This window comes from Megascapheus bottae, chromosome 8, assembly GCF_031878675.1.
Source record: "Megascapheus bottae isolate mThoBot1 chromosome 8, mThoBot2.hap1, whole genome shotgun sequence".
Classification (NCBI taxonomy): Eukaryota; Metazoa; Chordata; class Mammalia; order Rodentia; family Geomyidae; genus Megascapheus; species Megascapheus bottae.
The window spans coordinates 1,100,057-1,116,330 of record NC_143516.1 but is presented as its reverse complement, the minus strand read 5'-3'; the positions used below and the strand labels follow the sequence as shown (position 1 = coordinate 1,116,330).

Genomic DNA, 16,274 nt, shown 5'->3' with positions numbered 1-16,274 from the left:
GTGTGTCTGTGTGTGTGTGTGTCTGTGTCTGGGTGTATATGTGTCTGGGTGTGTGTGTGTTTGTCTGCATGTGTGTGTCTCTGTGCGTCGGTGTCTGTGTTTGTGTGTGTGTGTGTCTGGGTGTGTGTGTGTCTGGGTGTGTGTGTGTGTGTGCGTGTGTGTGTGTCTGTGTGTGTGTGTGTCTGGGTGTGTGTGTATGTGTCTGGGTGTGTGTGTGTCTGTGTGTGTCTGTGTGTGTGTGCATGTGTGTGTGTCTGTGTGTGTCTGTGTGTGTGTTTTGTCTGTGTGTGTGTGTGTCTGTGTGTGTGTGTGTCTGGGTGTGTGTGTCTTTGTCTGTGTGTGTGTGTACGTGTGTCTGGGTGTGTGTGTTTGTGTCTGTGTGTGGGGGGTGTGTATGTGTGTCTGGTGTGTGTGTGTGCATGTGTGTTTGTGTGTGTCTGTGTCTGTGTTTGTGTGTGTCTGTGTCTGTGTGTGTGTGTGTCTGTGTGTGTGTGTCTGTGTGTGTGTCTGGGTGTGTGTGTGTGTGCGTGAATGTTCATGTCAGTCTGGGCTGGCACCATTTCCGAGCTGATTTCATTCATGCTCTTGGTCTTCCAGTGTGAACCTCAGTTTCACTTCTCATTCTGACTAATTTGTTCCAGGTAAAAATCTGTGGGGCTTCCCTCCCTCGCTGGCTTAATAAATCTTCCTATCTCTGCCTGGGTAGCTATGATTATATGTATGACCCTCCAGTGCCTGGCAGTTACATTTTTTAATTATTCAAAACTATCTGTTGAGCAAAAACGAATCGTATTTCCTATTTTCCACTTTCAGGTTCTATCCATGAAAAATTACCGCCACGAGAGGGCACAGGAAAAACAGGTAACTATCTATCTCAAGATGAATTTGTTGATGATCTACAGTAGCTAATGCAATTTCTGCCTTGAAGTGACTTTTTGAGTTAAAATGTGACGATGAACTGGTGATGAACCCCAGGCAGGTGGAGAGCTGTTCATCCACTCATCTCACCCCTGTTCACCTGTTCAGCGCTGGGCCCTGGGGCAGGCAGCCCAGCTGGAGAACCAGGGCTCACAGGGTGTCTTATCCGGGGCCTTGTGTGGTGTGTCACGTCGAGACAGTGATGTGTCAGGTGACACCGTCACTCCATGTGGTACTGGAGTTGTCAGCATTACGGTGGGTGGCATAGTGCCAAAGATACATGAGGTGCACGGACCCCTAGAGGGCCCGTGGAGTGGTCAGCTGACCCTGTCTGCCTGTCAGGGGACACTGTGTGTGTTAGAGGGCCGTTGGTGGGAGTGGGGAGGCCCAGTAGTTTTGCTCCACATAAGACTGTAGGCTGGAGAACCACAGAACCCTAATGGGGCCATGTGGTAGGAAGAAGGAGACTTTCTCCACTACGGCGGCCCGGGCCCTGAGTAGTCACTCTCCAGGAAGTGGGGCCCCCACCCCTTCTCTCTACCTTTCCTCCACTCTCCCCCTCAGCTCCAGGGAGCACTTCTTTATCATTGTCACGGTGAAACAAAATTAGGGATTCTGTGGCACAATCTTTCTTTTATAACATAATAAATCAATCCATAGAGAAGTAATCCAGATTAAAATAGTCCTAACCTTTATTCAGCTCTATTCCAGAAGTGTAAAATGAGCCTCCTTTGAGGACACATCCCCTCCGGGTGGGACTGTGTGTTCTTGATACAGCTGTGGGGTGGGAATGGACAGCACTGGGCAGCGTGGCCTGTCTGGGGAGAGCTCGGGCGGCGTGGCCTGTCTGGAGAGCTCGGGCAGCGTGGCCTATCTGGGAAGAGTTCGGGCAGCGTGGCCTGTCTGGAGAGCTTGGGCAGCGTGGCCTATCTGGGAAGAGTTCGGGCAGCATGGCCTGTCTGGGGAGAGATCGGGCAGCATGGTCTGTCTGAAGAGCTCGGGCGGCATGGCCTGTCTGGAGAGCTCGGGCGGCGTGGCCTGTCTGGAGAGCTCGGGCGGCGTGGCCTGTCTGGGGAGCACAGGGTGGCGTGGCCTGTCTGGAGAGCTCGGGCAGCATGGTCTGTCTGGAGAGCTCGGGCGGCATGGCCTGTCTGGAGAGCTCGGGCGGCGTGGCCTGTCTGGAGAGCTCGGGCGGCGTGGCCTGTCTGGAGAGCTCGGGCGGCGTGGCCTGTCTGGAGAGCTCGGGCAGCGTGGCCTGTCTGGGGACAGCTCGGGCGGCGTGGCCTGTCTGGAGAGCTCGGGCGGCATGGCCTGTCTGGAGAGCTCGGGCGGCGTGGCCTCTCTGGAGAGCTCAGGCGGTGTGGCCTGTCTGGGGAGCACTGGGTGGCGTTGCCTGTCTGGAGAACTTGGGCGGCATGGCCTGTCTGGAGAGCTCGGGAGGCGTGGCCTGTCTGGAGAGCTCGGGAGGCGTGGCCTGTCTGGGGAGCACAGGGTGGCGTGGCCTGTCTGGAGAGCTCAGGCGGCGTGGCCCGTGTGTGTGCCTCAAGCAGCTCTTTAGAGAAGCAGCCCGGCCCCTCCAGCCCCAGGCTGGGCGTAGTTACTGGGTGGCTGTTCAGCCCAGCCTTGGGTCTGGCACGGTTGTCTGTTCTATGTGGGGTCCTGCATCACCTGAATGCATCCTTACTTTGGGTGGTTGTTGGGGAACCTGGGGGGCTGTTTGGAACACCCGCACACACTTACTTAGCTTACTCTCATAATTGTAGTCTCCTTGCAAATCTTTTCCATTCTGAATTCAGATGATGCCGCAGCCCCAGTATTGGAGACTCAGCCTCAAGGAGATGAAGAAGGTGAGCCGGGGGGCATGGCAGGGTCCCCGGGGGAGAAGGGGGGAAAGGACCTGCAGCCAGGGGTAGAATCTGGCCAAGGTGTCACCCACTCTCAGACGCACAAAGGAAGAGCTAATATAGTCTCACTCACGTACAAGGCAGAAAGGACAACTCCTCAATAACCTTGTGCAGCAAGAACCTGGAAAGTGGTTAGCAGAGTGGGGGAGAGGAAAGGACTGTGCTCGGTCAAATGACATAGTTATCGAGGACCACACGAGGCCTGGCATGTAGAGAAGGGATTGTGTCAGTCCTGAGGCCTGAACTCGGGGCCTGGGCTCTGTCCCCGAGCTTTTATGCTCATGTCTGGCACTCTACCCCGTGAGCTGCAGCTCTGCTTCAAGCTTTTTGGAACTAAGAGTCTCACAGACTTTTCTTCCTTGAGCTGGCTTTGAACCACAGCCTCCTGGGTAGCGAGGATTTCTGGCGTGAGTCACCAGTTCCCAGCAAGGTCTCAGGTTCTCTAACCACAAGTGTGCACACACCTACCTTGAGCGTGTCGGTGCAGGTAGGACCTTGCTGGACCGCAGGGGCCTTCTCATGGCCTCACCTAATTATAAAGACAGAACACACAAGCAGTGTGGGCTGGCTCTGCTCGACCCCCTTGCAGGGCACCTCCTGTTTGCTGCTGTGGCATTTTCCGGTGGTGCAGCACTGCCTGGTCATTTTCATGAGGGAATGTATGGGTTGAGAGCTTCCGACTTGACTCAGACAAGTGTGTACTCCAGAAGGGCACAGCACATGGGCTCGCTCAGGAGGAGCTCAGACTGCTTACATTTTGCCTTCATAATTATCTTAAGCCTCGATTCCTTGCTCCAACGAAGTAGAGTCGTGTTTTGAAAAACAGGCAGGGCTTGCACACGGTAGATAGATGGGCGTTGCTCCTGAGTGACACGTGGTAGAGCAGACCCCCCCCTGCATGGCCCCCACCTCCCCACCCGTGCCACCAGCAGACAGGGGTGTGTAGCACTGATGAAGAGACCCAAGCTTGACAGTTTCAGAGGACAGGACTGTGACACGTGCCACACAAGTTATAGCGTATTTGATAGGTGGTATCACGAAAACCTGGCTTTCCTTAGAAAACCATTTTGTTAAGTGGCAACCCTTTTGTACAACTACTTAAAGGTAATAACAAGAAGAGAAAAGTAAAACATATTCGTGGGGAAAAAAAAGGAGTAGCTGCCTTTACTCTTCAGGGCTGATCTTTTACCTGTGCACTGCTCTGCAGTACCCTCTTCTTCCAACGTGGAACCTGCATGCATTCAGACAGCTTTTACTTAAACTTTTGGAAAATAAAAATGTAAGGAGTGGATTATTGCTTCCTTTGCCTCTCCCTTACCGTATTAATTTGTTGACTTTGAGTTCGCTTGCTGAGACTCCGGTTGAGGAAAGCGCTTTGCGTTTTGGTGATGACATAATCACCTTTCACCTCTGTTCACAGATATCGCGTCTCGGTACCCCACACTTTGGACAGAGCAAGTGAAAAGTCGGCAGAACAAGACCAACAAAAATTCAGGTAAAAGAGGCCCTATGCTTCTAAACAGCGGCCTTTTTGACTCAGGACTTCTACCCGAGGAGCGTTAGTCTATCCTTACCCCTGGTCCAGGGTCCTCGAGGGCTGTGAAGAGTCACTCTGCACAGTGACCCAGCCCAGACCCCCACAAAAGGCGTGGTTAGTGCATCCGGAGCCCCTGGATACCGCCGCCACCTCTCCACTCCAGAACAGATTACAGTCCCGTATTGTTTATTGAATTTTCTACATTCTTTGGAGTAGTCTCTGCTGTCAACGACAGTTCTTAAGGGTGAAATGCCATTGTTGTTATGCTTTGTTAGTAAGAATTTGCCCTTACCCTAATTTCAGATGCCTCCATTCTTGGAGCTCATTTGCTTTTCAGTCGTCCCAGTTGTGTCCACTGTGTTTGCTGCAGAGCAAGGTTTGTTGGCTGGGCTTCACACCCGTGACCTGGACCCTTGCTGTGTCCTGGGCAGTGGTGCCCGCTTGGAGTCTGGCTGTTGCCTTTGCTGGAGGGCTCCCCAGCTGCTCGCACATTTCCTGTGATCTTCTCACTGGAACTTCGAGGCTTGGTGGCACTGCTGTGGAGGAAGGCTGGCCCCAGGCGCTGCAGGAAATTCCCACACAGGAGAGGAATAAAGGACAGGTGTGGGAGCAGCCTGTGAGGACGCAGAGTGAGCATGGCTCTCCTGCCAGTTTCTATGCTTTCTTCAAAGTGCATTTTCACTCCCACTTAGGAGAGGGTCAAAGGTTGGTCTGAGCCCAGGACAATTGTGTCACCCACATGCCCGCCATAAAGAGGATGGTAGGTCCCTGCAGGGGGCCTGCATGCTCTGCCTCTTCCCAAGGCCCTGGGGACCTCAGGTGTAGGAGCATTTGGTGACATAGCTGCAAGGCTATGGCTCGGGCTGGGGGCAGGGCAGCCAGGGGCCCTGGAATGGGCCAGCCCGCCCCACTGCTGCCCCACCCCGGGCTCTGAAGAGCTGAGGGATACCTGTATCTCCCTCAGCCTGGGTCTTCCTGCACAAGGGCTGTGCACAGAGTGAGGCAAGCTTCAATCATCCCCACAGCTTACCGTGCTGACTTGTTCTCAGAGAGGATTCCCGCAGGTGTGGATTCACTCTCCTTAAAATACCATCCTGTGCCCTTCTCCCACGAGCCTGGAGGGCGTGTTCGTGTGTCTGCATGTGCTCTGATGTGCTTCTGGGTGGACCACTCGTGGGCAGGGAAACAATGAGGCCTTGTGTCTCACACGGGCTGTGGCTCTGGACACTTTCCTTCATTTGGGGAAGAAATAAGTTTGAATTCCACCACTGGAAACACATGTGTGGGAAGCACTTTTCATTGCTGGTATGAAAGCCTCTGGGCGGTGGCCAGTGAAGCCCCAGAGGCTGGGAGAACAAGTGCATCTTTGTGGCTCTTGCCAGATTTCAAGCCGAGCAGTGACCTGCCAATTAAGATTCACCTAGCACCCCGCAGGCACGCAGAGCACGGAGGGGCCAGAAAGCAATGGCTCAGCAAATTCCAGCTTACATGAGCTACGCCGCACTGTAATTTGACTTGAATCTGCACACGAGGGAGGGACATTGGGTTTATTTGTACGTGCCGGGCATGAAATGACTTGGCGTGTGTGCGCTTGATTCCTGCGCCAGGGGCCTGCTCTTTCTGAGGTCTGAACACAGTAGGACATTGAAGACCACCTTCCACATGCTCAGTTTTAACAAGGAGGTGGTGACCCCCTTCAGGCCGGCGTCCTGGTCACCGCTGTCATTAAAATGTCGGGCATCTGTTGAGCTGCATTTGTCTTTAATTTACATGACTTGCTGAAATCCTAAGAATACAAAGGTGTGTGTTGTGATAACCATGAGTGGAGGTCTCGGGCAGGGGAGGAGGTGACATTCTCCCACGCCAGCCTCCAGGGGCTGACAGCTTTCCTACAGGGTCACTGGGTCACTCGTGCAAAAGAAAGGAAGTCCTGCTAGTCAGTGACCTCTTGTACATAGCACCTGCTCAGTCAGTACTTGTTTAGAAATCAGGACTGTGGCTCAGTCAGTACTGAATCAGGACTGTGGCTCAGTCAGTACTGAATCAGGACTGTGACTCAGTCAGTACTGAATCAGGACTGTGGCTCAGTCAGTACTGAATCAGGACTATGACTCAGTCAGTACTGAATCAGGACTGTGGCTCAGTCAGTACTGAATCAGGACTATGACTCAGTCAGTACTGAATCAGGACTTGTGACTCACTCAGTACTGAATCAGGACTGTGGTTCAGTCAGTACTGAATCAGGACTTGGGACTCACTCAGTACTGAATCAGGACTGTGGCTTAGTCAGTACTGAATCAGGACTTGTGACTCAGTACTGAATCAGGACTATGGCTCAGTCAGTACTGAATCAGGACTTGGGACTCACTCAGTACTGAATCAGGACTGTGGCTCAGTCAGTACTGAATCAGGACTGTGGCTCTGTCAGTACTGAATCAGGACTGTGACTCACTCAGTACTGAATCAGGACTGTGGCTCAGTCAGTACTGAATCAGGACTGTGGCTCTGTCAGTACTGAATCAGGACTGTGGCTCTGTCAGTACTGAATCAGGACTGTGACTCACTCAGTACTGAATCAGGACTGTGGCTCAGTCAGTACTGAATCAGGACTGTGGCTCAGTCAGTACTGAATCAGGACTGTGGCTCTGTCAGTACTGAATCAGGACTGTGGCTCAGTCACTTCTTGTCATCTACTGGGTGAGCATGGTGCGTCACTGAATGCAGTCTGGCTGTGCTGATGGAACACCTACTTTCTCTTTCCTAAAACAAACAGTGCCACAAAGCAAAACCGTAAGTGAATGCTGCTGACTAGAAAGGAGAGGCCATCTAAGCAGTACTGCATTCTGATGGCCGGACCTAAATGGACAGAAATGTCTTCTCTTGGCACAACCAGAAGAAAGGGAGCACTCTCTCAATTAGGTCATTGAATACACTTTGAATACATGAGCTTCCATTGAGAATACCTTACCCATCTTCCCTATTGATAAGAAGTTGAGTATTTATTTCTTCACCATCTTGAACATCTTGAATTGTCTTTAATAAGATGGTATTTTTAGTTTTATTCTTTTCCTGGAAGTTGCATGAATTCATCATAAAGTTCTATCAGATGGGTAGGTTGTAAGATTCTTTGGCTGTATAGATTTCCTCTGATCTCTGTTTCCTGAGGCGTATTACCTGCTTTCTGCTGATTTTCTTTAGAACTCGTCTTGAGTGCTGACAGAGAGACTGCTCTGTTGACAGGATACTCTGGAGATGTCATGTTGCGGGGAGAGCCAGGAGGTCCACTGCACGTGCCCAGGCACTGGAGATGTCACATTAGAGCCAGGAGGTCCACTCCACGTGCCTGGGCAGCAGGCACCCAGTGGGCTGACCCACTGGGGTGCAGGATACCTGCCCTGTCCACAGCTTGAATGGGAGGTGGCTGGCAGGGAGCACAGGAGGTGGGGAGGGGAGGGGAGAGGGAAAGAGAAGGGGCCGATGTCTTACTGTGCTGTTTATTTAGATTGCAAAGTTGACCATGGAGGGTCTGGAGGGTCTGTTTTCTCTCTTCCCAGGAGAGGACCCTGTCCTCCCCATGTGGCAGCATAGGCCAAGCCAGGCCTGCCTCCATCCGCCTTTGTGTTTATTGTCTTCCAAGACTGCTGGAGAGCTCCAGAAAACATAGAGGTCCCGGTCTGTCAACAGTGCAGCTCGCCCTCCTCCTGGGAGAGCAGTCTGCCATCCTCCCGCCCGTGCCCGTTAGAATGCATCTGTTTTATGTCTAGAAGATGTGCTGGGGTGTGTGTGGCATGTCCAAGGTTTCCAGGACCTTAGTGGAAATGTTCTCTGCCCTTTGTAGGCTTGATCATTTTTGTTTTATTGCACATATTAAAATTAGTGCCAAAAGATAATTATCTTTTAATTCTGCTTTAAATCAGGCTAAATTGCATTCCCCTGGGGGAAATAAAATAAACTATATTTTCTTTTCTGTTTCTAACATTTTCCTTTCCATTCTGTTTATCTCATATTTCCAAATCAGAAAAATACCAGACTCTAAGTTATAAAGTTTTGATCATTTGAAGAGATTAAAAGCTCTATAAATTAATAGTCCCTTATAAGTGTGGACTGTAAAAATACATTATTTTAAACCATTAATTATCCTTTTAAAAATATGCATGACTAAGTTTATCTAACTTTCCTAATCATAGAAGACAGCCTTAATTTCAATCATAATTTTCAGATTTTAACATTTGATCAAAGTGTGGTTAAATAATCAGGACAAAGAGCTTCAAATACAGGAATGACAGAAATTGGGGCATACACTAATATACACGCATGGTCTCTGGCTAGAATGAGACTTGTGGCCCTACTGACTCCATGAAGTCTGATCGGAGAGTTTCCTTGGGTGCGAAATACTTCCAACTCCCCACCCCCTCAGTAAAGTGCTGTGTGGCCATAGCATGCTTCTTAACAGCAGGGAGAGCTCAGGGATGAGGACAGAGTTAGATCCAAAGTGTCGGAAGGGCTCCACGCACACCTGGGACTCCATATCTCTGGCACTGTGTGCAGAGGCAGGCGTGTGCACCTCCCAGCATGGTACTGCTGGCCTCCTCTGGCCTCCTCTGGAGGTACCATTGTCTGACAAGAGGCTCTGACTGTCCACAGAGCTCTGACTGCTTCTGCCTCTGGTCGTGTTCTCCCTTGCCAGGCCTGTGCTATGGGTAGAGGGGCTGTAGAGGGCCACTCCCTGTCCCCAGGAGAACCAGCAGGGGAGCAGCAGGCCCCTCCCTCATCTGTCCTCGGGAAAGCGACCTGCCCACAGGTGCTGCAGCAGGACAGGGGTATCACAGGGAAGATGCCACTCTAGGACATGTACTCTGCACAAGATGTATTTACACCCCAAACGATTTCTTGCGTATCTGAAACTCAGATTCAGCCTGGCACCTGGTGGTAATCCTGCTTGTGTGAAGAAATACAACTCGTTGTCCATAACCTTTGTTTAACTTATGTTCAGTTAGGGAAGAACGATTTCTTGTGTTTTCATCATAAAGCAAGTTTTACTGTGAGGTATCTGTCCACTTTGGCTGCCATAAAAAAGCTGCAGGGGCTTGGTGCCGGAGGGGCAGGTCGGCAACTCCCAGTCCTGGAGGCCGGATTTCCACAGTCCTGGATGCAAGTCCATTCTGATCTAGAACAAACTCACACACATTAAATGTTGGCTGAAAAAGTAGAAATTTCTCCCATAGTTAAGCATTGTTTTCATGACCCCAGGTATATTACATAATGTAGTTACTTTCATCAGTGTTTTTTTAAAAATTATTTTTATGAAAATCAGCCAAGTTAGTTCAAGTGGACGAATAGAGAAATTCATGTCTTTTCTGGAGCCACAGCAGTGGCCTGTCACCTCTGCCAAGAGCGGTGCCTCTTCCTGTGTCCCTGGGCCCCAGGCCCTTCTTGAGAATGTCAACACAGCACCCCAGGTGGAGAGGCTCAGAATCCCAAATGGCCTCCTGCCATGCTCAGGACCTGGGAAACACCACACTGAGGCCTTCAATGGAAGCTGGGCCTTCAGTTGAAGCTGGGCCTTTGATTTCCACACCCACACTCAGCTCAGTGGGAAAGCACCAAAGCAGGGTGCAGTCCTTATTAGCATTTTGTCACCTCTAATGCAGAGTTATCTCTGCAAAAACACAGTGTGTGAAGTACGGGTCCAGTTGTGCAGTGTGTGTGGGGGGGGGGGTTGTGGGCCAGGCTGGACTCACCCAAACAAGTCCGTGAGTCTGGCAGGGGATGGGTTTTCCTTCCTTGTGGTTCGTGGGGACTCAGCCACAGTGCTCCTCCCTTACCCTGGACTCTTGCTACTCAGAAGCTCCGCAGCTTAAATTTTCCAAGATACTTTTAACCAAAAGGTGTTTTTCTCTTTTGTTTGGAAACTTGGAAATAGTTTTGTTTTTCTATTTTGATGTGACTCTTAAAAAAGTATACTTTATTTTAGAGCTCAAATTTTAAAACTAGGAAAAATAGATAATTCCTTCAAAATGCCTCACTGGGAAGAGAGATTTTTTACTTGCTCAAGAACTTTTCCCAATTTAAGCATGTATCAATTATTTTTTCTCATAAGTACTATGGCATTTTATTTAAATTTGTTTCTTTAATTTGACATGCAACACCACACAACACCACCAAAGGCTGTAAGACGTCCTAGGTTGAACCCAAAAGTCAGGTATCACATAAGAAGGACGTCTGTCCTCACGTCTCGCCTCACTGTACGAAATGGCGTGACTTTTCTCTCCTGTGTGTGCTTCCCCGTAATTTAAACACTCTTGAGTTTCCTCCGGCTTTCCGACATATCTTTGGCCACTTGTAGAAGTAAGAAGTGAGGACTTGCAGTGGGAGGAGGAGGGCGGGCGCCTCCGAGGCTGGCGGGGGTCTGTGCAGAGATTTCAGATCTCAGTGGCGAGCATTGGTGTGCAGCTTGCCTTGCTGCATCTCTGTCTGTCTCTGTGCATCTCCAAGGCACGTTAGCTTCAGAGGAGGCAGGCAGCAGGCAGAGTCCCCGCAGCTCTTCTCCCACACCCCTTCCCCAGCAGAGGCAGTTTAGTGCTGGAGTGGCTGGCCGATGCTTGGGGTTGACAAGCCCTTCAGGAGCTGTCCACGGCCCACCACGGGCCCCCGTCCCCTGCCCACCTCATCAGAGTCGTGCAGCTGCTCTGCAGCGGGAGAAGAAGCCTTGGGCCTTAAGCCTGCTGGAAGAGCTGGAGCTCTGCCCCTAGAGGACTAGGAAGGCAGCAAGAGAGACATGCACCAGTATCCCCACTGCCCTGTTAGAAACACAGGCAAGTTCTGGGGTCAGACCCCAGCAGGGTACTGGCACCCGGCTAGTGGAGGAAGGGAAGGTGAAGTGCAGAAGGCAGGCCAGGCCCAGGGTCAGGTGGGGACATCTGGGGTCATGTGAAGATATCTGGGGTCAGGTGAGGACATCTAAGGTCATGTGAGGACATCTAAGGTCATGTGAGGACATCTGGGATCAGATGAGGACATCTGGGGTCAGGTGAGGACATCTGGGGTCATGTGGGGACATCTGGGGTCATACGAGGACATCTGGAGTCAGGTGAGGACATCTAAGGTCATGTGAGGACATCTGGGGTCAAGTGTGGACATCTGGGGTCATACGAGGACATCTGGAGTCAGGTGAGGACATCTAAGGTCATGTGAGGACATCTGGGGTCAAGTGTGGACACCTGGGGTCAGGTGAGGACACCTGGGGTCATGTGGGGACATCTGGGGTCAGGTGGGGACATCTGGAGTCATGTGGGGACATCTAAGGTCATGTGAGGAAATCTGGGATCATGTGGGGACATCTGGGGTCAGGAGGGGTCATCTAGGGTCAGGTGGGCACATTTAGGGTCAGGTTAGGACATCTAGGATCAAGTGGGGGCTGCTGGGGTTGGGTGGGGGCCTCCATTTGAGTAGCCTGTTCTGTATGGTGAGGTGGTGGGGTAACAAGGTAAGTGCAGGGCACCGGAGCCAGCTGTCATGTGAGGGAGCCCTGGCCAGCAGCAGGGAGGGGGGCAGGGAGGGGTGCAGGGAGGGGGCAGGGAGGGGCGCAGGGAGGGGGGCAGGGAGGGGGCAGGGAGGGGCGCAGGGAGGGGGGCAGGGAGGGGGCAGGGAGGGGGCAGGGAGGGGGCAGGGAGGGGCGCAGGGAGGGGAACAGGGAGGGGGGCAGGGAGGGGGCAGGGAGGGGGGCAGGGAGGGGAACAGGGAGGGGGGCAGGGAGGGGGCAGGGAGGGGGCAGGGAGGGGGCAGGGAGGGGGCAGGGAGGGGGCAGGGAGGGGCGCAGGGAGGGGAACAGGGAGGGGGGCAGGGAGGGGGCAGGGAGGGGGGCAGGGAGGGGAACAGGGAGGGGGGCAGGGAGGGGGCAGGGAGGGGGCAGGGAGGGGGCAGGGAGGGGCGCAGGGAGGGGAACAGGGAGGGGGGCAGGGAGGGGGCAGGGAGGGGGGCAGGGAGGGGAACAGGGAGGGGGGCAGGGAGGGGAACAGGGAGGGGCGCAGGGAGGGGCGCAGGGAGGGCTGCCCTTTCACACACTGCAGTCTGCACAGAGGACCTTTCCACCTGGCCTGAGGGGCGGGAAGACACTCTGGCATGGGTAGCAATGCTTGGGGTGCCCTGGAGCCCCTCCCAGAACCAGTGAAGAGAGGGTGCCTGGAACCTCCCAGCCGTGGCTGGTGCAGAGCTCAGCTTTGCCTGTAACGGCTGCTCCAGTGGCCAGGTGGACAGCATCCACAGGACAGCCCAGGGGTGATACCTCCCTGCCACATGTCCTTGTGTCCTTGGTCCTCCGGGGACCGGTGCTCCCCAGGGTCCTGCTGGGCCAGCAGCAAGCGCTGGTTTCCTTCCTCTGCCCAGGCCCCAGTCTTTCTGTGGGCCTCGGCATGTGCAGACACCAGGTCCCTGGCCCTGGGCTCTCCAGCAGGGACCGCCCGTGTGAACCCTTCCAGTGAACCTTTCACTCTGTTATCTCGAGGGCCACAGGAATGCATTCTGAGGGCTCAGCCTGTGCCAGCCCTGCTGTGGTGCACGGTCTTGGTTATAGGTGAGCCTGCTAAAGGCTGTTCTGTGCCTACTACATGTATACATGTGACACGACAATATTGGATTTAAGAGGCAAATCCAAAACCTCTCTCAAACATACACTACAGCTCATCGTACATGTATGATGCATGTAGACAAAGTCCTGACAGTCAAACCCTTCCTTGGTCTGTTGTTGGGAGTTGGACATGTGAATCATTTGACTTCATTTCATCTGTTTGCTGCAAGGTCTTTCTCTCCATCCCCATCTTCCACTTCTAGCAAATAGAGTTCTGAAGAGGCTGATCTTTTTATTCTGTCGTGCCTTCTTTGATCATCTCCAGTAAGTGTGTATAATTGAAAGGAAAACCACAAGAGAGTCCAGGATTGATGAAGAAAACATGGATAAAAATTAAGGACTGTAACCAGTTGCATGAAAAATTGTGAAGCCATCCAGGGAAATCCAGCACAGATGGAGCCATGTGCTGCCTGCAGTATTATCTGGGAGCTTGTTAGAAATGCAAGGCCCTGGGGCTTCATCCAGACCTGTGGGCCAGAGCCACGGCCTGGGGGGAGCCTGACCCTGAGTCCATTTTCTGTGAGGCATCTTTCCTTGCTGCTTGACAATCTGGTTATTGCTTACCTTATAATTGGTGGACAACGCTGGGCATGATGGCTCTGCCTGTCATCTTAGCTACTCAGGAGGCTGAGATCTGAGGATCAAGGTGCAAAGCCAGCCCGGGCACAGAAGGACCTGAGACTCTTATCTCCAATTAACCTCAAGAAAAGGGATGGGGCTTGGCTCAAGGGTAGGGCGGTAGCCTTGAGCTGAACAGCTCAGGGACAGCGCCCAGGCTGAGTTCAAGCCCCATGATCCACAAAAAAAATAAAAACTAATAATTGGTGAACAGCTATCCTTAATCCTCAGAGCTGTTTCTCGGGAACTGAAAGCCAGCCCTGAATAGACAGGGAGAAGCGCTGGCACGCGCGCATGTATGTGGATGGTGTGGACACGAGACTGGCGTCAGCGTGCGTGTGTGTGTGTGTGTGCGCGCATGCGTGTGAGCATGCGAGCATGTGTGCAGGTGGTAGGAAAAGCCTGCCAGCAGGCCCCAGCCTGGCCTGTGGCACCGCCACCCCGGCCCTTGCTGCGCGGAGCCCCCTCTCTGCCTGGCCTAGTCCACCTGTGTTGCCCTTCCCGTGCCTTCTTCCCCGTGCCCCTCCTCCACGTGGAGTTCTCGCTGAGACGACTCCGGGGGTTCATGGCTCTTCCCCAGAACGTGGGCTTCAGGAAGTCACTTGAGCTCCCTCCTGCCCAGGCGGTGCAGGCAGCGTGGGTCACAGAGATGGCGGCGTGGAGGAGCGCCTTAGGAGCATCAGAACTGGCCCTGCCCGGCCCCAGAGAGCAGGGGCAGGCAAGGCCCAGCTCCCCTCCACCGCCAACAGGCCCAGGCAGAGATGGGCTTGAGCCTGGAGTCACGGCTGCCTCCAGCCCTGGAGCAGCCAGCATTGGGTCACGAGAGCCCTGGTGATGAGAGAGAGATGGGGGACAGAGAGACAGAGAGAGAAGAGAGAGAAGAGAGAGGAGAGAGAGAGACCTGCTGGCTCTGCCATCTTCTCATTCCTGGAAAGGGATGGGGGCAGGCTTAGGAGGCAGTGAGCCCCAGGCCCCTGGGCTGGGGCTGAGGAGGCAGTGAGCCCCGGGCCCCTGGGCTGGGGCTGAGGAGGCAGTGAGCCCCGGGCCTCTGGGCTGAGGGGCTGAGGAGGCAGTGAGCCTCGGGCCCCTGGGCCTCTGGGCTGGGGCTGAGGAGGCAGTGAGCCCCAGGCCCCTGGGCTGAGGGGCTGAGGAGGCAGTGAGCCCCGGGCCCCTGGGCTGAGGGGCTGAGGAGGTAGGGAGCCCCGGGCCCCTGGGCCTCTGGGCTGAGGAGGCAGTGAGCCCCGGGCCCCTGGGCTGGGGCTGAGGAGGCAGTGAGCCCCGGGCCTCTGGGCTGAGGGGCTGAGGAGGCAGTGAGCCCCGGGCCCCTGGGCCTCTGGGCTGGGGCTGAGGAGGCAGTGAGCCTTGGGCCCCTGGGCCTCTGGGCTGGGCTGAGGAGGCAGTGAGCCCTGGGCCCCTTGGCCTCTGGGCTGAGAAGGCAGTGAGCCCCGGGCCTGCAGGCTGAGGCTGTAATTAGGACTTAGCAGAGGCTGTCCAAGGCAAGCAGACTGGTCTATGCACATCGGAACAATGAGAAGGCTGCAAACACTGGGGAGTCAGGCCGGCCGATGGTGCCAGATATTCAGGGTGCTGAGGAAACATGCAAGCCACCAAAGAGTTCACGGGGCAAGCTGAGGTACGGCTGCAGGAGGCCTCCAGCCCGCGGGGTCTGCCCCTAAGTTAGCTCACAACAAGTGGCAGCAAGTCACCCTGGCTTGAACAAGCTTTCTGGACACCGACCCTGAACAGTCAGCCACACTCTCCAGAGGTCTATCACCACTTCTAACCGCGAGAGGAGCTCCTCAGACAATAAAAGCCCTCCGTGGGCCTCGGTGCCCAGGGCGCCATCACAAACAAGAGACACTGGCATACATTAAGTCAAGTGGCAAGAACTGGCCAGGCGTCCTTGTCCTGGCCCCAGAGTTCATGATAAGAGTTCCCTGTCCAGCGGAAAGCACGGTCACGCGAGGCCTCTCCGAGAAAGGCAAAGAAGCAGAAGCACGTGATGGTGTTGAGCCTTCTGTGCCTTTTATGTCTCCTTGAATCCAAGATGCTCTCTATGGTAGGAGAGATGAAAAAGGGAAACTGAGCTGCCAGCCCCGTTGTGAACAGTATTTCTCATTTCTCAGAATTACCGCTCTGTAGGAAAAGCGTGTTGGAGGTTCCTTAGCGAGCACTTTGGTTCACTTGAAGAGTCCGCATTTATGGATGCAGACTCATGGGTTGTAACGCCCACGCTAGCTGGGCAGATGGATGCCTGTGCTGCCATTTCCCAGAGGCCTTGTCCCGGGCGGGGCCACCCTTCCGATTCCAACCACCACTCTCCACTCGTCCTGTGCCGAGTCTTGAGTCAGTGCAGTAGTGTGTTGTGCGTTGGTTTCTGCCTGGTGTTTCTGAGATTCACGCTTAGCGATATGCATTTACATTCTTCTTTCTCTGTAATTCATATGCACAGTTGTTTAGTGTATGTGTACACCACAATGCTGTGTGTGTGTGTGTGTGTGTGTGTGCACACGCGCGCACGCTGGTCCTAAGCCTGAATTCAGGGCCTGCCTGCGGGACCGTGGCTTTTTCACTCAGGCTGATGACATGGCACTGGGGACTCCAGCCCCAGTTCTGGCTTCTGGTAATTAACTGGAAGTAAGAGTCTCGTAACGTTCTCACCTGCGCTGCG

General features: G+C 53.8%; 1 protein-coding gene across 2 annotated transcripts in view; it reads left to right on the top strand.

Annotated features, from left to right (window-relative positions):
* Smoc2 (SPARC related modular calcium binding 2) overlaps positions 1–16,274 on the top strand; it is a 195,506-nt gene that overhangs the window by 145,141 nt on the left and 34,091 nt on the right. Inside the window, exons 5-7 of one of the 2 annotated variants that reach the window (XM_090337808.1) lie at positions 814–861; positions 2,682–2,765; positions 4,243–4,317. In XM_090337808.1, the coding sequence (XP_090193934.1) occupies positions 814–861; positions 2,682–2,765; positions 4,243–4,317 (207 nt within the window). The remainder of the gene's footprint in view (positions 1–813; positions 862–2,681; positions 2,766–4,242; positions 4,318–16,274) is intronic. The other variant, XM_090337810.1, reaches the window with a different exon arrangement.